The sequence below is a fragment of the Canis lupus genome, chromosome 4 (genome assembly GCF_003254725.2).
Source record: "Canis lupus dingo isolate Sandy chromosome 4, ASM325472v2, whole genome shotgun sequence".
Classification (NCBI taxonomy): domain Eukaryota; kingdom Metazoa; phylum Chordata; class Mammalia; order Carnivora; family Canidae; genus Canis; species Canis lupus.
The window spans coordinates 57,940,918-57,963,688 of NC_064246.1; the positions used below are offsets into that span (position 1 = coordinate 57,940,918).

General features: G+C 41.7%; 1 protein-coding gene and 1 long non-coding RNA gene across 2 annotated transcripts in view; one reads left to right on the top strand and one right to left on the bottom strand.

Annotated features, from left to right (window-relative positions):
* Positions 1-18,184, top strand: part of GLRA1 (glycine receptor alpha 1) — an 85,574-nt gene extending 67,390 nt beyond the window's left edge. Inside the window, exons 7-9 of the mRNA XM_025435078.3 lie at positions 489-703; positions 10,427-10,573; positions 17,684-18,184. Of these exons, the coding sequence (XP_025290863.1) occupies positions 489-703; positions 10,427-10,573; positions 17,684-17,998 (677 nt within the window). The 3' untranslated portion in view covers positions 17,999-18,184. The remainder of the gene's footprint in view (positions 1-488; positions 704-10,426; positions 10,574-17,683) is intronic.
* On the bottom strand, positions 1,765-22,004 carry LOC112651771 (uncharacterized). The gene is made up of 4 exons (XR_004815441.2): positions 21,677-22,004; positions 10,391-10,593; positions 2,755-2,911; positions 1,765-2,020 (listed from the first exon to the last, which is right to left on the bottom strand). It is a non-coding gene; the product is annotated as an uncharacterized LOC112651771 (long non-coding RNA).
* Between the last annotated feature and the right edge of the window lie 767 nt (positions 22,005-22,771).

Here is a 22,771-nt window from a genome sequence, read left to right on the forward strand (position 1 = left end):
ACAGCATGACTACGAACACCAGACTGAAAAGTTTGAACTTTTTCTTGTAAATAATGGGGATTTTATGGTTTGAGAAAAGAAGGAAGGAAAGAAAGGTTTTCATAAGAGGAAGTAACAAGATCAAGCCACGTTTGGGGAAAATGACTGGCAGAAGGATAAAGAATGGTCCACTTAGGCACACTCTTAGCAACAAAACATGGCTGATGAGGGTGATGGCAACTGAGCACACATGGTGTGAGGGCAGTGCTAAGTTCTTCATAGGCATCATCCCATTTTATCCTCACAGTAACCATATGAGGTAGGTATCATCATCATCATCATCCCCAATTTTCCACAGATGAGGAAACTGAGACATAGAGATTCAATCACGTGCCTGAGGACACAGCTAGTGTGAGGCTGAACCAGGACCCCCGCTGAGGTTGTTCTGACCTCAACATCTGGTTCCTACTCACCAGGCTACTTTGCCATCTCACTATAATTTCTTGCAGGTAAATTCACCTGCATTGAGGCCCGATTCCACCTGGAGCGACAGATGGGCTACTACCTGATCCAGATGTACATTCCCAGCCTGCTCATTGTCATTCTCTCATGGATTTCCTTCTGGATCAACATGGATGCCGCACCAGCCCGTGTGGGCCTGGGCATCACCACTGTGCTCACCATGACCACCCAGAGCTCTGGCTCCCGAGCATCCCTGCCCAAGGTAAGTCCTACTGCCAGAGAGCACAGAACACCTGTACTCATCTCCCTACCCTGACTGAGAGAAAGGGAGCACAAGGCATTAGTCACTATTTCTTTATCTACTACACTTGGCAGGATACAGCATGCTGATCCGTCAAATCCTCTCCTCCAGACTGAACATTACGTCGTATACAGTGGCCAAACCCCACATTTTGCTCCATGCTCTACCAACATTACACACACATCCTGTTTCATTTACTATTCACACTCAACTCCACCACTTCCTCCATTCACTTTTGTGGCTAAATACAACATCCTGCTCCTTTCACCATTAACAGTAGATACTTTGGGATGGGGGTCTCCAAGACCACCCCCATGTTCAGAGAGTTAGTACAACTCACAAGACTCTACAAAACGTTGTACTCACAGCTAAGATTTCTTACAGTGTCATATTAAGGATACACAGCTAGGCAGGCACCCAGGTGGCTCAGTCGGTTGAGTGTCCAACTCTTGGTTTCTGCTTGGGCCATGATCTCAGGGTCGCGGAATGGAGCCCCACATGGGGCTCTGAGCTCAGCAAGGAGTCTGCTTCCCCTCTCCCCCGTCCCTCCCCCAACTCACGCATGCACTCTCTCTCTAAAATGAATAAATAGGGGTGCCTGGGTGGCTCAGTGGTTGAGCATCTGCCTTCAGCTCAGGGCATGATCCAGTCCCACATCAGGCTTCCTGAAAGAAGCCTGCTTCTCCCTCTGCCTGTGTCTCTGCCTCTCTGTGTGTGTGTCTCTCGTGAATAAATAAATAAAATCTTTTTAAAAACTAAATTAAATTAAATTTTAAAATCCTTGAAAAAAATTAAAATCTCTAAAAATAAAATAAAGTAAAATTAAATTAAAAAGAATACACAGCTAGGTGATAAAGGAAAAAGACACAGGCAGGGTCTGGAGAAATCCGTGTGCAGGCTTCTTGTTTTCTCCCTCCCATTGAGAGACGACACAGAGCACATTCTTACCCTAACAATCAAAAGGCAGTCACATGTGTGGGATGTTTCTGCCCAGGGAGATAGAGATATTATTTTGAGATTCATTTAAGATTCGGTATCGATGGTTTTTATTGGGTGCTGGTCACATAGGCACCCTCTGCCGAGCACATACCAAAACTCCAGACTCCCAGAAGAAAAGCAGACGCTCTGCATACACCATATTGCTTATATAGGCAGTCTAGGCACAGTGAGTCATCCTTATTCGTTAGGGAAAGTGGGTACATTCCCCAAATCCAAGTTCCCAGATGTCAACCAAGGGCCAATCTTGTAAGCAGGTCCTTTGCAAGATAGCAGCCTCATCTGAAAAATCACACGTGAATTTTTTTCTGTACATACCTCAATCCTCTTTTACGTTTCTAATGTTCAACATGACATTCTGCTACTTTCACTATTCACTCTTGAACCATACTCTGCTCCATTCACTATTAACACTAGACACAGCACTTCACTCCATTCACTATTAAAGCCAGATACACATTCTGCTCCATTCACTCTGTGCTAGACACAACATTCTGCTCCATTCTTCTAACACCAGACACAGCATTCCACTTCATTCATTACTGACACCAGCCACTAATTCTCCTCCAGTCACCCTTACAATAAATGCAACATTCTGTTCCTTTCACTGTTAACACCAGACCTCATATTCTGCTTAATTCACTTTTAACACTAGACATAATGTTCTGCTTCATTTACTATTAATGCCAGACACCACATACTCCTCCATTCACCCATATGTGAGGTACAACATTCTGCTGCCTTCAGTATGAATGCTTGATGCCTCATTCTGCTTTTAATGCTAGGCACTGCGTTCTACTACACTCACTACTATCATTTGAGCCACATTCTGCTTTAATCACTCAACAGCAGACACAACATTCAGCTCTACCATTAATGCCAGACTCCATATTCTTCCTTCAGCTTTATGCTAAATGTACCATTCTGCACCATTTTCAATTAATGCCTCATTTAACATTCTGTTTTGATATAGAAAAGTTGGAAGAACATACAATGATCACTCTAATATACCTCACCTGGATTCTGTTATAATCCTGCCACATTTACTTTAGTTCTCCCTCTGTATAGATAGGTAGGTGGGTGGGTAGATAAGTAGGTAAGTAGGTAGGTAGGTAGACAGCCACAATTTTTGCTGAATCATTTGATGGTTACAGACATCATAACAAGCCATCTCTAAATAAGGAATAAGGGTCACAATGATATTTGTCACATCTAAAAATGTTCATATTAAAAAAATGTTAACATTAATTCAACAATAATTATATTTATATCATATATCAATTTTATATAATTATTGAATTAGAAATAATTCTATAATATCATCTAATACAGAAACTTTATTTAAATTTTCCCAGTTGTCAAAAAATATCATCAGTAAAAATGGTGAGGGATCCAATCAAGGATCCAGTCACGATTCATATTGTATATGGTTACTCTTTTAATCTAGAATAGTCAGCCCACTGTTTTTTGTTTTCATAATATTTCATGTTCCATTAACTTTTTAAAGATTTTGTTTGTTTGGGACTAAGAAAGCATGGGGGTTGGGGAGGACGGACAGTCTGAGGGAAAGGGAGAAGCAGACCCCCGCTGAACAGGAAGCCTTATGTAGGGCTCCATCCCAGAGTCCTGAGATCATGTCAAAGGCAGACACTTAACCAACTGAGCCACCCAGGCACCACAGATGTTCCATTAACTTTTAATGTGAGAGATGACATTCTGCTTCATCTCCCATCAACATTACACACCACTCTCTCCTTTATTCACTCTTACAAAAAAAAACAATAATCTGCCCTTTGCACTATTGACACTAGACTTTGCATTCTGCTAGATTCACGATAAATGCTTGAAACCAAATCCCATTTACTATTACCACTTGGCAACACATTCTGCTCTGTGCAATTGTAACAACATATGTATCCGCTTCCTTTTCCTTATGTTAGACTCAACATCCTGCTCCACTGTCTATTGTTGGTGACACATTCTCTTTCACTTATGATTTACAATAGACTCAACATTCTGCTCCATTCATTGTTGACACCAGACTTGGTATTTGGCTCCATATACTATTAGCACTCAACCTCACATTCTTCCTCATTCACTTTTTTAAGAGCATAAAATCCAGGGGCAATTAATATATCCATAAAGTTGCACGTCCTCACTGATATCTAATTTCAGGACATTTTCATCACCTCAAAAAGAAACCCCCATTACCCATCAATAGTCATCCTTCATTCCCCTCTCTGACCAGCCTCTGGCAATGCCTACTCTACTTTTCACCTCCATGATCTTGCTTATTCTGGACATCTCATATAAATGGAATCATAAAAAAAAATAATAATAAATAAATGGAATCATATATGTACTTTCATTTAGCACAATGTTTTCAAGATTCATCTGTACATTGTATCAGTATTTCATTCTCTTTTGTAGCTGAGTAATATTTCCATTGTATGGGTCTATCATTTTTCTTATCTGTTTATCAGTTGAGGGACAGTTGAGTTATTTCCACTTTTTGGCTATTGTAAATAATGCTGCTATGAACATCTGTGTAGAAGTTTTTGTGTGGACATATGTTTTCAACTCTGATAGATATATATATCTAGGAGCGGAATTGTTGGGTCATATGGAAACTACATATTAAACTTGTGAGGAACTACCAAACTATTCTCCAAAGTATCTACACTACTTCATAATCTTACCAGGGTTCCAATTTCTCCACTTCCTCACTAATGCTTCTATCATCTTTTTTTATTATAAACATCTTAATGGATGTGAAGTAGTATCTATCTCATTGTAGTTTTGGTTTGCATTTTCCTAGTGATTAATAATGTTGAGTATTATTTTCATGTGTTTATTGGCCATTTCTGTAACTTCTTAGGAGAAATATCTATTCAAATCTTTTGACCAATTTATAATAAAGGTATTTCTCTTTTTATTATTGAGTTATAATAGTTCCTTGTGCATTATGAATTTTAATCCCTTATCAAATACATGATTTGCAAATATTTCCTCACATTTTGTGGGTTGTCTTTTTACTTGTGTCCTTTAATACACAAAAGTTATTAATTTTGATGAAGTAAAACTTACCTATGTTTTCTTTGTTGCTTGGCCTTTGGTATTGTATCTAAGAAACTAATGCCTAATCTAATGTCACAAAAATTTATACCTATGTTGTTTTCTAAGAATTTGGTAGTTTAGCCCTAATTTAGGCTTTAATCCATTTTGCATTTTGCATATAGTATGAGGGAGGGATATCATTCTTTTGCATGTGGATGTCCTGTTACTACTGCACTATTTGTTGAAAGGACTATCCTTTCCCTCCATTGAGTTTATAACCTTGTCAAAAATCAACTGACCATAAATATATAGGTTTATTTCTGGACTCTCAGTTCTATTCCACTGACATACTTATCCTATGTCAGTACCACACTGTTGATTATTTTTGCTTTGTAGTAAGTTTTAAAATTGGCAAGTGTGAGTCCTCTAACTTTGTTCTTTTTAAAGATTGGTTTGGCTATTCTGGGTCCCTTATGTTTCCATATGAACCAGAATATGAATTTTTAAGTTCTGTTTGTCAATTTCTGCAACAACAATAAAAAGGGAAGTTAGATTAAAAATGCACTGCGTCTGTGGATGAATTTGGAATGTTGCCATCTTAATGATAGCAAGTCTTCCAATCCATAAGCACAGGATGTCTTTTCATTTCATAGGTCATTCCATTGTCTTCTACACTGCTTGATTCTTTTCTTTTTTTCCCAAGATTTTATTTAAATTCAAGTTAACATATAGTGTAGTATTAGTTTCAGGAGCAGAATTTAGTGATTCATCACTTACATATAACACCCATTGTTCATCACAAGTGCCCTCTTTAATGCCCATCATTCATTACCCCACCCCCACCCATCTCCTGCCAGCAACCCTCAGTCTATTCTCTATAGTTAAGAGTCTCTTATGGTTTGCCTCCCTCTCTGCTTTTACCTTATTTTATTTTACCTTCCCTTCCTCTATGTTCATGTTTTGTTTCTTAAATTCCACATGCATGAAAGCATATGGCATTTGTCTTTCTCTGACTTATTTCATTTAGCATAATACCCTCTAGTTCTATCCATGTCATTGCAAAAGACAAGGTTTCATTCTTTTTGATGGCTAATATTCCAGTGTGTGTATATGTGTGTGTACACCTCACATCTTCTTTACCAGTCATCAGTTGATGGACATTTGGGCTCTTTACATAGTTTGGCTATTATTGATAATGCTGCTATAAACATTGGGGTGCACGTGCCCTTTCAAATCACTATTTTTGTATCCTTTGGATAAGTACCTAGTAGTACAATTGCTAGGTCATAGTATAGTTCTATTTTTAACTTTTTGAGGAACCTCCCTACTATTTTCCAGAGTGGCTGCATCACTTTGCATTCCCACAAACAGTGTAAGAGGGTTCCTCTTTCTCTGCCTCCTCACCAACATCTGTTGTTTCCTGAGTTGTTAATTTTAGCCATTCTGACAGGTGTAAGGTGTTATCTCTCATGGTGGTTTTAGTTTTTATTCACTCATAATGAGTGATGTTGAGCATTTTTTCATGTGTCTGTTAGCCATCTGTATTAGACTGCTTGAATTCTAACGAGAAATCTCACTACTCAGGATGACTGGGTGGCTCAGTGGTTGAGTGTCTGCCTTTGGCTCAGGGCGTGATCCTGGGATCCTGGGATCAAGTTCCACATCGGGCTTCCTGCATGGAGCCTGCTTCTCCCTCTGCCTGTGTCTCTGCCTCTGTGTGTGTGTGTGTGTGTGTGTGTGTGTGTGTGTGTGTGTGTCTTTCATGAATAAATAAAATCTTAAAAAAAAAAAAGAAAGAAAACTCATTCCTCACAATTGCAATGCAGTTCTTTATGCCCATGGGTCATCTCTGTGCTTTAATAATCTCTACTCCCCCACTCCAACTTAAAAGTATATAATCAATCCAATGAAAAATCAGTTGTCATTCTTATTGAGGATCCCTTGTATATGATGAGTTGCTTTTCTCTTGCAGCTTTTAAGATTCTCTCTTTGTCTTCTGGCAGTTTGATTATGAAGTGTGTAGGTGTGGAGCTCTTTATTTTGCTTGGAGTTCATACTTCTTAGATGTGGACATTAGTGTTTTTCTTCAAATTTGAGGATGTTTTGGCCATTATTTCTTCAAATATTTTGCTTCTTTTTTCTCCTTCAGGCACACTCATTAAACATGTTAGTGTATTTGATGGTTCCTCACAGATCTCTGAGGCTCTGTTCATTTTTCTTCATTCTGTTCTTCAGACAAGATAACCTCGAGTTCACTGATTCTTCAACTTCACTGATTCTTCTGTCGGCTCAAATATGCTATTTATCCTCTCTAGTGAACTCTTCAGTTATTTTTCAACTCCAGAATTTCTATTTGGTTCTTTTTATCATTTCTATCTCCTATTCTGTTTGGTAAGACTTTATTCTGGTACTTTCCTTTTGTTGTTTATACAGGTCTCCTTTAGTTCTTTGAACACATTTAAAGTAACTGATTTAAAACCTTCAGTAAGGGACACCTGGATGGCTCAGCAGTTGAGTGTCTGCCTTGGGCCCAGGGCGTGATCCTGGAGTGCCACATCGGGCTTCCTACATGGAGCCTGCTTCTTTCTCTGCCTATGTCTCTGCCTCTCTCTGTATGTGTCTCTCATGAATAAATAAATTAAAAATCTTTGGGGGAAAAAAAAAGCCTTCAGTAAATCCAACATCTGGGCTTCCTCAGGGGCAGCTTCTTTTGACTACTTTTTTTTTTTTTTCTGTGTATGGGGCTTAGTCAATTTGGGCTGCGATAACCAAGTACCAGAGACTGGGTGACTTATAAATAACAAAAATGTATTTTTCAGAGTTCTGGAGACTGGAAGCCTGAGATCAGGTGCCAGCATAGTAGGGTTCTGGTGAGGACCCTCTTGCAGTTGCAAATTGCCTACTTATTATTATATCCTCACAGGGTGGACAGAGAACTAGCTAGCTAGCTGGTATCTTTTTATAAAGGCACTAATCCCTTCATGAGGGTTCCACTCTTATGATCTAATGACATCCTAATGGCCCCAACTCCAAATACCATCACGTTGGAATTAGGATTTCAGTTAATGAAGGGAGGGGGGCAGGGACACAAACATTAGTCCATTGCAAGGCCATCCTTTATATCTTTGTATATCTTATAATTTTGGGTTGAAAACTACATTTTACATAATGTAATGGCATCTCAGGAAATCAGATTCTTGTTGCTGTTTGTTTAGTAACTCTTGTGAATTAATTCTCTAAGGTCTGTATTGTATTGTATATGGTCTTTGTTGTATAGGGTCAGTGAAGTCTCTGCCCCGCTTGGTGGTTAGCTAAAATTGGACAGAAATTTGCTTAAATGTGTGGAACCTAGAAATCTCCCAACTTTCTCCTAAGGCTCTACAGATATATTAGAACACACCTCCAACACTCAGCCAAGCAGTTTACAGTTTTGCCTTACCCTTCACTTGCAGCTTGCTCAGTGTGTCAAGGTGAGACAGAGTTGAGAGCGAAGGGGCCTTCTCAGGTCTTCCCTGAGTAGAACACAGGCTTAAGTATGCACAGCAATTCCCAGAAATATGTCAGAGCTTTCTAAAGCCCCCTATGGACATCTCATTCCCCCAGATTTTCCTTTTAAGCTTTTTTAATCAACCTATTGTTTGCCTCAACTATTACCTACTGCCTCAGGCTGATGTGATGTTCAACAATTGCCACTGACTGTTTTCAACAGATGCCTCCAGGGAAAAGGCTGTTCACATTGGGCCAGCTCCAAGTCAGGCCAAATAAAGACAGCCTTTTTTGTGAGTGAGGTCTTTCAGAAAGGAAGACAAGTTAAATAATGACAGTTCTCTGGGAATGGGGCTTTAAAGAAGCTCCAACTCTGTTCTACCCCATCCACTGATTGCCTGGATACTGGTTTTCAGAATGATTACAGGCTGTTGGTTTTCAAGGCTAGCACAGAACTGGAGACAGGAGAACAGGAATTTGGCAGGTTAAAACACCACAAGGCCCCAAGAGAAATGAAAACATATGTCCACACAAAAACTTGTACAACAGATGTTCACAGCAGCATTATTCATAATAGCCCAAAAGTTGAAACTTAAATGTCCATCAACTGATGACTGGATCAACAAAATGTGGTATATCCACATAATGAAATATTATTTGGCCATAATAAAGAATGACAGGAAATATAGGGGTGGCTCAGTTAAGTGTCTGACTCTTGGTCTTGGCATGGATCATCATCTCAGTGTCATGAGATCAAGCCCTGCAGCAGGCTCCATGCTGAGCGGGAAATCTGCTTGGGATTCTCTCTTCCTCTCCTGCTTGCATTATTTTTTTCTCAAATAAATCTTTTTTTTTTTAAAAGAATGAAATATAGGGGATCCCTGGGTAGCTCAGCGGTTTGGTTCCTGCCTTTGGCCCGAGGTGAGATTTTGGAGTCCCGGGATGGAGTCCCACGTCAGGCTCCCTGCATGGAGCCTGCTTCTCCCTCTGCCTGTGTCTCTGTCTCTCATGAATAAAGAAAGGAAAGAAAGGAAAGAAAGGAAAGGAAAAGAAAGGAGAGGAGAGGAGAGGGGAGGGGAGGGGAGGGGAGGGGAGGGGAGGGGAGGGGAGGGGAGAAGAGAAGAGAAGAGAAGAGAAGAGAAGAGAAGAGAGAGAAGAAAAGAAAAGAAAAGAAAAAAGAAAAAGATAAGAAAAGAAAAGAAAAGAAAAGGAAAGAAAAGAAAAGAAAAGAAAAGAAAAAAGACTACAACATGGATGAATCTTGAAAATATGCTAAGTAATTGAAGCTAGTCATAAAAGGACACATGGTGTATGATTCCACTCATAGGAAAAGCTCAGAATGGGGAAACCTATAAAGACAGAATGTAGATTAATGGTTGCTTGGGATGGGGTAGGGGGAGAGACAGGAATTGGCGGAATAGGGAAAAGAATGATGGCTAAAGGTTACTAGGTTTCTTTTGGAGGTGATGAAAACATTCCAAAATTGACTGTGATGATGGTTGCATATATCTCAAATGTATTAAAAACTATTGAAATATACATTTTAAGTGTGTGAATTGTATGGTATATGAATTACATCTCAATGAAGCTAGGTTTGTTTTTTTTTTGGTTTTTTTTGTTTTTTTTTTTTAATGCTACAAAGTTTGATGCTCTTACTGGCATTCAGCTGACTTTTTAAGTAAATTCTTTCAAGATTGCTGTTAGCCTTTGGTTAACAGAGCTTCTGAGACAGTTGATTCTGACCATTTCTGCTGTTGTCTTCATTCCTTTTATAGAGAAAAGAATTCTTGAACATCTTACTCTGACACTTTTTAACATCATCTGTTTACTTTTAATGATATATATACCATTCTGTTCCTATCACCCTTAGACTAAACACAACATTCCATTTCACTCAATTTTGTTGCTAGATACCCCATCCTCCTCTCTTTACTACTCTTCTGGGTACCATATTCTATTTTCTCTAGTGTTTTAGACAGTCTTCTTGATTCATTTTTCTTCTGTTTTCCTTTGTACCTTTCCTAATATCCCAGCTGAGGAGGGAAAAGCAGTGGGTGATGGGGGAGTTACTGAGGAGCAGAAATATTGAGATATTTCATTCTCCCCTACCTTCATGCCCCTGTGTTCTTCTCATCCCCACTTCAGGTGTCCTATGTGAAAGCCATTGACATTTGGATGGCAGTGTGCCTCCTCTTCGTGTTCTCAGCCCTGCTTGAGTATGCTGCTGTCAACTTTGTGTCTCGGCAGCACAAAGAGCTGCTCCGATTCAGGAGGAAGCGAAGACATCACAAGGTAGGACTTTGAATCACTACCTAAGGAGGGAGAGTTGGTAGTAAACAGAAGAGTTCCAAGCAGCCTTGTCTTGTGATATGTGTTTGACTGGACCATCCTTCTCAGTGCATAAGGCAGATATAAAATAGGGATTGAAGTCCTAGAAGACCTAACTTCCCATCCCATAAATAATGCCTTGTTGGGTCTGTAGGCAGTTATTCTTCAAACCATAACACATAGAAATGATCCAGTTATACCTGAAAACAGAAGTGATAGAGCAAACACTGAGGGTCTAAGATAATAACTAGCTGTGACCTTGAAGCGTGGCAGGCTGAAAGATTTTTATTGGTGTTTTCTGCAAGGCTGCATTATTTCCAAGGGTTTGGTTCTAGAAGGGCACTGCACCACAAAAGGTAAGATCTTTGAGTAGAATGTCCAAGTGCCAGGTCTTTGCTTCCTACTTCCATAAAAGGGGCCTCATGCAAGATTCTCCCCCAGAGTGCATTCTCTCACTTTATGAGGGTGTGAATAAAAAACTACTTGGCAGACCATCTATACACAGTCACCAACCTCTGCTAACTCAGAGGCTGTGTTCCAACCAGCAAATGCCACTGGGGAGAGTGCCGTCTGTGGGAACAAACTGGGAGTACACCTTGGTCTATAAATATTTCCCCAAAGACCTCACCTCACCTTTTTTTTTTTTCCTCCAACCACAATTATTTTTACTATGAAACAGAATTTCCTTACAAATTAAGTAGTTTTTACAGTGGTGACATTTATCATTGATGTGATCTGTTTAAGATGACTGTAGTCAAAAGGGAAGTTGGGCTTGTTATTTTTCCAGAAATTGAAAAAAGTACCATCATTAAGATAAGGAAGAGAAAGATTTGTATCCATCTTTTTGTGACATGTAAGGTGAGAGTGCAGTCTCACAGTTGGAGAATTTGTGGCTATTGCTGGAGGAACTGGAGATGCTCTCTAGTAATCCTCACCTCTGGATATCAGAGAATCCACTTTTCTTTCCAGCCTCATCTTTACACCACTTTCTCCTTTGATCTCTGAGCACCAACTACCCTAATTTTTTCCCTTGTTGCTCAAACGTACACATAGGACTTTAGATGTCTTGTTCTTTCCTGGAATGCCCTCCCCGTGCATTTGCTTAGTGTTAACCAAGCACTTATTTTCTGGTTCTTAGCTGAGGCATCTTTCCTGATACCTGAGTCAAGGTCTAGGTCCTGTAGTGAGGTTCTCATGCAAGGCTGTCAAGTATGGCCATGCAGACTATATCCTACACAGGTCCCTAGCCAATGAAGCACTTTTCCCCAAGACCTGTCTCAGCATAGACTGTATCAGCCAAAGGAAGGGATTCCCATTCATATGTTTAGAAAGGAGGGATGCCATTTTTTCTAATCTGCACAAGGATGCTGTGTGAGCTAACAAAGGTCAAGCTCTAATAGAACTCAGTTTCCCTCCTTCTGAACATTTATCTTGATTTACAATTATACATTCAATGATGTAGTTGTTTTGTGCTTATCTCTTCCACTGAATTATAAGCTCCATAATGGTGGAGACCAGGTCTATTTTTGCTCAGTGCTGTCTCTGGTAACCAACACAATGCCTGACACATAGTGAATATACTATAGGCATTTACTGAACAAATGGACAAAGGGATAACCTAATGAACAAAGAGGAGCCCTTCCGGTCAGAGAGCCTACCCAGAAGTTTTTCCAGCAATAGATTAGATTAGAGCAAACAAGAACCCATAATACACTATGACCTGTCAGGCCATACCAATACCTGCCATACACCACAGATGTATAAGCTTTAGACTGACCTGCTTCAAATAGCTGTCTACTACTCAGCTGCAATGTGTTGTGTCAAAGGACCCTGTTTTTTTTTTTTTCAAAGATTTTAGATTTTTTTTTTATTTTTATTTATTTATGATAGTCACACACAGAGAGAGAGAGGCAGAGATACAGGCAGAGGGAGAAGCAGGCTCCATGCACCAGGAGCCCGACGTGGGATTTGATCCCGGGTCTCCAGGATCGCGCCCTGGGCCAAAGGCAGGCGCTAAACCACTGCGCCACCCAGGTATCCCTTTCTTTTTAAGATTTTAGTTATTTATTCATGAGAGACACACAGAGAGAGAGGGAGAGAGAGAGAGAGAGAAGCAGAGACACAGGCAGAGGAAGAAGCAGGCTCCATGCAGGGAACCTGACATGGGACTTGATCCCAGGTCTCCAGGATCATGCCCTGAGCCGAAGGCAAGCACCAAACCGCTGAGCCACCCAGGCATCCCATCCCTGGTTTGTGTTTTTGTTTTGTTTTTTTTTTTAATCACTGTGATTTAAAGATAGCCTTTTTCTTGGCCCAGTTTCTCCATCTGTAAAATGGACTGAATTGGCACAATGGAGGACTGTGGTGAAGATTAAATCAGATTATGAGGTAGCTTTAAGTTTGATTCCTGCCACATAAGGGCCAGGGAATAAAATGATTACACGCACACAGTATTTTCATCAGTGTATTTCTTAAACATCAGCTATCTGATTCAATTAACTTCTAGTAGTTTATCATAGGCAGGAGGCAGACATTTCAAGACAGAAAATATCTATGGGTGTTCAGGTGTAACCATCCTTCTAAATCTGCATTAGAAGAGAAAACTATCGGGATTCCTGGGTGGCTCGGCAGTTTGGCACCTGCCTTTGGCCAGGGGTGTGATCCTGGAGTCCTGGGATCGAGTCCCACATCTGATCCTGGAGTCCCGGGATCGAGTCCCACATCTGGCTCCCGGCATGGAGCCTGCTTCTACCTCTGCCTGTGTCTCTGCCTCTCTCTCTGTATGTCTCTCATGAATAAAAAAATAAAATCTAAAAAAAAAAAAAGGAAGAGAAAACTATCTTCAGTGCAGCAAGCCAGACAGGCATTCTCAAAAGACCTCTAGTTTTAGACCCTACTGCCCATTGGATACTTAGCCTTTGACTATTAAAATAATCCAAGCAAAAAAAAAAAAAAAAAAAAAAAACCAAAAAACAACAACAAAAAAAATAATCCAAGCAAAGAACTGACCAAACATGCCTATCTTGGGAATTTATTATTTTTCCTTTTTTCCCACTGGCTAGCTGCTTTTTCCATTTTCCTCGGGTAAAAGAGAGTTAATATATTTGTTAAAAGGACACTTATTTGGGAAGATTATGTCCAAAATATTTGACTAGCATCAGGCCAGTAGACTGTGCACTGCACAACTCCAGGGGATGCTATTTGCATAGGCTAAATGTAAATGGAATCCCCTGCAAATGTGCGGTATGAGGGGCCTACAGTACTTCCAAAGGCTGCCTCCACCCTCACCAACTCCCTACCAGTTTTACACACTAGAGGAAAATTAAACTTTCTCTGGGGCCAGGTGAAATGTCAATAAAGCCACTATCAGATTTGTTCAGAAATCTGGGCTCCATTCCCTCCTCCCTCTCTCACAGCATGTTAGTAGTGCTGAAAGAGTTCTTAGAGGGCATCTCTGTCCACTCTGCCCATGCAAGTGACAACAGCAAGGAGAAGCAAGTCACTAGGATCACAGAGGTGCTAGGGGCAAAAGCAGGGTAGGTTCTTGAGGTCCCACGGCTCTTACTGACCCTATACCATCAGTTGCTTATCTGTCCATCAATGTTTCCATCCTGAAGCCAATAAAAATAACCCTGAGATTTATTAGATCACAAATAAGAAGCAAGACTTATCCCAAGGCAAAGGTCAAAAACCAGCAGCCAGAGTTCTAATCCAACATGCATCTATCTGTATTTTCACTAGCAGTGTCTTAGAAGTCTAAAATAAGGTGCCAGCATTTAAAAATCACACTTTTATCTTCACTCAAAAAGTCACAGCCTCTAGTCCCACTGGATTCACGTCCCATCTGATACAAGGTCATAAGAACTGCCTGTGGGTAGGAACACATTCTCTGCTTTGCCATGGTCTCTTCTGACTAGAGATTTTTTTCAGCCCTGGCTCATATCTTCACTCACATTTCTCCTGCACAGCCCCTTATGTGTGGCTGAATCAGTGTGACCTTGTTCCTAAGGGTTCTGAAATTGGCTGAAATGTCAGAAACTACAAGGATGCAGAATTGCATAAAGCAGCCCTTCCTTTGCAGTAACCCCCTCTGGATGTGGCTTGTACATCAGCAGTGCATAAGCTTGGGCTGCAGAAACCTCCCTTCAGTGGGAAGGGTGCAGAGGGGGATTTCAGCCCCAGATGGTGAGTGAAAAGTAACTAGCTCCATGCCTGAGTTTGTCAGAGCCTGTGATCTTGGCCAGGCTCCTCAACTCCCACCATCCTCCCATGTTACCTCATTTGTTGGGCACAAAACATCTGGTCCTCAAATTCCCTGGCTGGCCTCATTAGTCAGATTATTAGGAAATCTGCGATCCCAACTGGGCAGGCACACTCCCAACCTCCCTGGGTTCTAGAAGAGACAACCAGATTTCCCCCGGCTCCATCCCCAAGCTTTCATTTCCTGCCATCTGCTGGAGAGAACAGGAATAGCAAGCCTCTCTCCAGTTATTTCTAGCGAATTTCCTTTCTCCTAGCTAAAGTGTGAAATTGATGATCATCTAACTAGATGGGGCCTCCAGGCCACACCTCCACCCCTTCCACTCCCATGTTTAATAGATGAGGAAGGCAGAGAATAATTCGCCCAAAGCTGTATATAAAATTAATTTGGTGCTTCCCTTGCATAACTAGAACCCAGCGAGAAAACATTTTCAAGCATCACATCCTGCAGCTAGGGCAGATTTATACTCGTAAGCAATGGAGTTGGACTCAAACCCCCTTCCAGGCGCAGGGTCCAGTAATTTGGACAGCTGCCCCCAACTCCGTTCCTTGGCCCTGGCACAAACCTTCTACTGTTGCCCTACTCAGAGACAAATATTTATTGAGATCTATTTGCCAAGCACATGTTCTTTCCCCCTTTCTGCCGTGAGGGTGTTGGACCAGATTCAACCATTTGCCAAAGATTTCTTGAGCATTTTTCACGTCTCAAATCCCCTGGGGCCAGGAATATAACCTCATAAAAAAAAAGAAAAAAGAAAAAAAAGGAAACTAGGAGTAGTGAAGATATACTAGTAAACATTTACTTATTTATTCCACAAATATTTACTGAGTTTTGAGCATATGTCCAGGAACTCTGTGCATATGTTCAGTGTTGAGGGTGCAATTAACATGAGTAAGACTCTGCCTTCATAAAGCTTAGAGTCTAATGGGAGAAATAGACATGAATCAAGAAACATAATGTACAGCGCCTGGGTGGCTCAGTCAGCATCTGGCTCTGGATTTTGGCTCAGGCCATGGTCTCAGGGTCTTAACATCCAGCCCCATGTCAGGCTCTGCACTGGGCATGGAGCCTGCTTAAGATTCTCTTTCTCTCCTTCTGCCCTTGCTCCACCCTCACTCTCTAAAAAATAAAAATAAAAAGGTTTGCAAGAGATAAAGATTTTTTTTTTTTAAAGAAACATAATTTGATAAGAGCTTAAAAAAAAAAAGAGAGGGATGTACATGGAGCTCATGGAGCACATAGCAGGAGCACCTCACTATCCTTGCCCTCAGGGAAGGCTTCAGAGTTAGACATTAGTTCAGTGAAAGAGAAGGCATTGGAAGCAGAGGTTAGGAGTATGTGCCAGGAAGACAGAACAATTTGAACAGAGGCCCACAGCTGAAAAAGGAGAATGGCACTTTTGAATATATGTACATATTTCAGGGTGACTGGCGCATAGAATGCCAGACGGAGAACGGCACAGATGAGACTGGAGAGGCAGGCAGAGTTCAGGTCACCCAAGCCTCATTTACCATGTGAGGATGTTAATTATCCTGAAGCCAGGGGCAGCCTATTAAGAAGTTCAAACAAAAGACCAATAAGATCTGTGTTATGACAACTCAGATGGGTTGGGGGGACCGGACTGGAGACAGGAGGAAGACTGGGCTGAAGTTGTCACAAGTTGCTCCTAGGGTGGCCCAAGCAAGGGTGAGGAACAGACCTGGAAAGGGGCTCCTCTACTGTGTCTTCTGTTTTACGTCAGCCCTGTCCTACACAGGAACAAGCAGAAGATAGGCCTCCTACTCTAAGAACCCTCACTCCCTAGGAGCACAATGTGAGCTGATAAAAATTCCCCAGAGCTACACACTGAATCAACAGCTCAGCTGAGGCTCTCGGTGCCACCAGAGCTCACCCGGGAAGATGATAAAGCCAGACATGATGAGAGCAGACAACAGTGTCTCCATAAGTCAGATCAGTAAAAGATAACCAGGAGCTGGGAAATGGAGAAATTAGAAGAATAAAGGCAGCAGGCATGTTGGTAGTGAGCATATAAGGCAGGGAGAGAGAAATGCACAAGGGCTGACTTGCAAAGTGCAACCGAACTGCCAGGTATGCAAAGCAGAAAGCAAGGGGAAGGACAGAAGCCTGTAAAGGTAAGTTGAAGCCAAATGATGGAGGGCCTTGAATGATAACTTAATCCAGAGGTACGTCTGAGGTCACAAGTGCCAGGGCTGTGGGAACGTGGAGGGAGAAAGAAGCTATGGCTTCCCCGCCGTGTAAACAGGTGAGGTCCATAGCATTGCTCTCTCCTAGGCCATCTGCCCCCTCCCTCCAACCCATGCCTAAGAAAACATCATCTGGGGAATGGGGTGGAGAAAGAGGGCAAGGAGGCAACAGAGGCAAAGCAGGGGATCTCTCCAAATTTTCCCCTTGATTTCTAACAAAACAGCATCCAGAACATCTGCTCATGTATAACCTCTGATGATCAAAAGAACCTTTTGATGTAGTAGGGTGAATATTTTCCCTCACAGGAAACGATGAAGTAAAAACCCCTGAGACTCAAAGAAGTAACTTGCCTAAGGCCACACAGCCAGCAAGTGACCAAGCCAGACTTGGACATAGGTCTGCATACTCTAGGCATATTCCTATCCCCTGGTTTGCATCTGTTTCAGCATGCAAGTGGCGCCCCTCTATAAGGCATAACTCCCCAGCCAGCTTAAAAGCCTTCAGAAAACCTGGAATGATAGAGGCAGGGAGAACCAGATGGGCCTGGCCTGGCCCCCAGGGGAGTGCCTTGCAGGGAGGGTGCCCAGCCCCTGTCTTATTTTAAGTAGAGCCCCATGCTGAATCTATTCCAGGAGGATGAGGCTGGAGAAGGCCGCTTCAACTTCTCTGCCTATGGGATGGGCCCAGCCTGTCTGCAGGCCAAAGATGGCATCTCGGTTAAAGGAGCCAACAACAACAATACCACCAACCCCCCTCCCGCACCATCTAAGTCCCCAGAGGAGATGCGAAAACTCTTCATCCAGAGGGCCAAGAAGATCGACAAAATATCCCGCATTGGCTTCCCCATGGCCTTCCTCATCTTCAACATGTTCTACTGGATCATCTACAAGATTGTCCGCAGGGAGGATGTTCACAACCAGTGACGGTCTGGGATGGAGGGGTGGGGGGAGGCTGGGAGAGGGCAGATTGGGAATAGCACAGGAATCCGAGAGCCTAAGGAAGAGAAAAGGAGAGGGAGGGGGCACACATACAAACTCCTTTCTCTGCACTATGTGCAATAGCAAAATGCAGTGATGCATGAATCTTAGAATGTGGCACTATTTAACCTCGGGTGGGCTGGTGGGAGGGGGGTGGGAAGGGCTTTTCTAATATAAGAACTGAGGGGTCGGGAGGAAGGGGAGGGCTAGGGGTGGGGGATAGGGAGTGGGGGAATAACAGCTTTCAAAAATTTGAGTCCATGGGCTGTGCAGTTTTCCTATTTGGAAGAAGAGTGCAGTCTGCCCCAGAGCAGAAGGAAAGCAATGTAATATATGATATATATTCATGCTTAATATTAATGCAAAACACAAGAACAAAAGATTTGTTTCTAAACCTATCAGCCTAGTAACTGCTTAAATTTTTATAGTCACAGAAGTGACAGACAATTTTTCCCAGAGTGGAAATAGTCACAAATAAGCTTGCTCTGGTGTGTGTCCCATATCACAGCCCTCCAAATGCCATGCCTGTCTTCAAACTGGCCTGGGTGGACACATGCCAAAAAGCCATTCCACCTCTGCTTCAAGAGGGTTATGCGGCCTGGTCATGGGTGTGGAAATAGGGAAAGATGGAGAGAAGAGAGGGTATGACTAAGGAGATGGGAAATCTCAGAGGTCCAAGGATTGATAATCAAGATAACTCCCATATCAGTCCTCAGGTCTCAAGGCTAAGGACCACACCTGCCTCTCTCTGAGCCCTCTTGCTTCTATGCTTCAACACCCACCCCACTTACCCTTCACTGCCACCTAGAAATGGCCGCCATGGTTTTCCCGTTATATTGCTAATATGCAATCTTTTTTATGGTTAAAAAAAAAGTAATAATCTCAAGAAAAATATGCAGATAGATGGAGTATACACAGATGCACTTTTTTCAAATATCTATTTTTTTGGAGAGTCTCTTTGGAATTGCAAGTGGATATATATTTGGGAAGGTGGGGTCCGTGGGATGAAGTAGATTTATTATATAGTGGTTCTACAGAGTGAAGTTTTAAGATGTGAAAGGGTAGTAATGAGGCAGCCACACTCAGATATATACAGGTGGAAAGAGATAGTGATGTTGAGAAAGTCTGTTCATTATATTTTGACATTTCATATGCCACAAATAATGTGGGAAGCGTGGGGGGATGACCCCATTATATTTTTATAAGTCTTTTTTGTTTTTCTTTTGGTGCTTTGCTTAGCTTTAACATTTAGGAAAGTTAGATAAATATTTCTTTCCTTCTAACTCTGAAGTGCCAGAACTATCCCAGGTTAGCTAGCGCACTCCAGAAAAAATGGAGAGAGACTAGGAAATAAGTTGTAAGGGTGGGGGCCTGCTAAAGGACATGGATGTTCACTGATGGAAGGTTTGCAAAAGGGACCATAGAATTAAAGATAGGAGTAGCCTCCAGGAGCCTCTGTCCTCTCTGCCAACAGCATCATGCCTGAAATGATGGCACTGCTGTACGGGGCATGCTTCCTGCTGTGGCCTGTGACCAGAATACTGGGTACATTTCTTCCTTTGCATGTTAGTGTCTTGGCTCTGGATCAAAGTAGTGGTAGATGGTGGAACACAGCAGACAATCAGTTTGTCCTGAGGCTTGGGGTTTCACGTGTAGCTTTAGAGTATCCCCAGAGTGGGGGAGGAAAGAAGGAAGACATTGGGAGCCTAACTCTTCCCTAAAACTCCTTCCCCTAGGGAAATTTCTCCCATTCCCTGTGGCACAATAGCTAATACCTCTATAGAGGCCCCCAAAAAACCAAGCCAAGACAAAGATCTAATGTGATCTTGGTAAAGAAAATGCACTGTGCAGCCAAAAAAGGATTTGGCTTTGAGGCTTGAATGAAAAAACTTTTTACATCCAGGTTCAAGGTCAGTAAGTCATTGCCTTCCCTTCTCTTGGCCTGGGTAGACCAGAAAGTTAAACTGTATTCTAGCCTTGGATGATGTGGGATAGAACCCGGAATCCTGAGTAGGAATCTCTCATCTACGACTATCCTTTTCCCCACCACAAACTGCATCTAAAGGAGGAAGGGTGAAACAGAGAGATTTGAACAAATACTGCCAGTTCCAGACTGAACTGATATTAGCACGACATTCACTTTAATTAAGGGAGGAAATCCTCAATTCTGCAGTGGCGCGTGAGTCATTGGAGAGGCTATTTGACCCTTTCATTAGCACTTTATTCACTTTAAGGGGAAAAACATTTTTTAATTTAAAAAAAATTAAAGCAGCCCTTTTCTCTAGTTTACTCATTACTGGACTAAATTCATAATGTCTGATGTCTAGGTGATCAAGCAGCAAAGGCATTAGGTCTCTATCAGGGACTAAAGACAGCACCAATTGTTCCAAGACATTCTGCCTCCATTCACACAGCAGTATCTGCACATTTCAAACTGGGCTCCTCGTACAAGGTGTCTGGAATCTCTCCGAAAGAGAGAAATCACTAGGCCATTTGCCCAACCTCTGCTGGGTCCTTGAACTTCTGCCACCGTACCCAACCTATAGGCCCTCTGGGAGCTGCCAGGGCTAGTTGACAGCATCTAACAGACAGTAGAGTCATCTTTTTGAGACACAGAGCAAGGTCACTGATATTTTTCCTCCAACTATTTCAAACTTAGTATTCCTCATGGAAAATTAATCTGAGTGAATACATTATAGCAGTGAAAACAAGAAGCAGAATTTTAGTCCGACCACTAATATGTTGAGGAACCCTCAGTAAATGATTTACCTTTAGTTCCTCTACAAACACAGTGGGGAGAGTGGTACAGATCTCTAACCCCTTCCAGTTCTAACTGGTCCATGTGCTTGAACTACGGGAGGTTTACACAGTGAAAAGTTTAATGTCACTTTCTGATTTCTGAACCCTCCAGATGCGCATACACACACACACACGTACATGGACCCACACAATCCTTGTCACCTTTCTTCTTCGGAAATTTTGCAGATTCATTTTGCTTTTTGCTCCACTTGGTCAAAGATGAGCAGTGGTGGGAAAAGAACAATCATTATAAAGTCAAAAATACCATCGTGAATTAGAAATGGAGCATGCTCAGAGAGAAGGTATTATCATTAATATATAATGAGGTAAGGATTGAGCAATAAATTGGTTTTTATCATGGTTTTTACCATATCAAATGGTAATTTTTTTTACCATATCAAATGGTTTTTACCATGATATGATCTTTACCATATCAACAAAAATAGATTTTATCATTATAAAAAAAAATCAACTAGATAATTTAGGCCAAGACCATTTTTTAGCTGGCTCCAACAAGTAGGACAATGCCTTCTTAATTTCCTCTTCAGTTTGTGCACAGAGGATATATTCTATTTTGGGGATGACATATGCCAAATGTTATGGGAGGGGGAAAACCTTATTTAGATGTAATAAGTGGTTTGCTGGTTTTCAAACCATCTACATGGTTAGACCAGTATTTATACAGGAAGGTTGAACTGGATACTGGCATAGAGCAGATGGTAAGTTCACCCTCCTCCAATTCTGCAGCTACACCTAAATTAAGAAATATCAACTAAGCAGATAGATAATAATACTAATAACTTCTCACCTTAGTTTGCAACTTACCTAGATTAGTTTTAAGAACAGCCAAAATAAATGGCTCAGCTCTGCCACCCTCTGGTCCTTTCAAACATTCAAGAGTCCATTCTTGGCTAAGGCTATAGAGAGTGACCAAGGACAGGAGTGAATAGAAAGATGCAGAGTGTGCATGTGAGAGAGACAGAGACAGAGAGAAAAAGAAAAAAGAAGGTGATCTGACCCAAATTATTTCTTCTTCTAAGCTTCAATAAATAAGAAATGTTTCCCTCTAAGAAGCCTATCAATATTTGTCATAGACTTTTTTCATACTAGGGAGAAATATGACAGGAGTTGGTCCCTTCCCTTCAAAGTACACATTAAAAAAAAAAAAAAAGAGCACACATTTTTATGGGCATCATTAAAAAGAGATTGTGTCTTTTTGAGGCTCCATGATATTAGATTGCAGAGATCAGTCCCAGCTAAGCTGCTACCATCACGGGTGAGTCAGTCTTCTGTGAAAATGAGACTCCTTAGTTAACTGTAACGCATTGAAATTGAAGGGAGCAGAGTTCTCACCATGTCGGCAGTAGCTGCCTCCTTAGTAAAAGCAGCTGGCAAGTGAAGGGCTTGCTGGTGGTACAATCTGTATGAACCTGAGGACTGGGGTCGAGAGCAGAGACTGGCAACATTTCTCCCGCCTGACTGGAATCCCAGCCCAGAGATGATGAGTACCGCTTTCTGGAAGCTACCAGATTCACTCAACAAGTACCTTCTGCACGGTCTCCCCGCCCTCCACCCCAGCTCTGAAAAGGGTCTTCTCTATGGGCTGTTGTTTCTCAGACTGACTAGAAAGCTTGCACTCTAAGAGGCTGGTATGGTCTGCTGAGGAAGGTCGAATGGACCTCTACTCTCTGATATAAAGTGTCTTTGATCCAGGAAACTATCAGACCAAAAATTCTCTAAACAAACATGTTCTTAAAATATGATTTATCTGTTCTTCCTCCACTAAGCTCCTTCTCCCAGAAATCAACTCCAGGAACTTGAATTGAGAATCCTCTATTTTTTCTGCAGCTCTACAATGCCAGAAATAGCTTATCCTGACCAAAGGAAAGAGTAAAAGAAATATGCCTTGTTGTGTTTGAG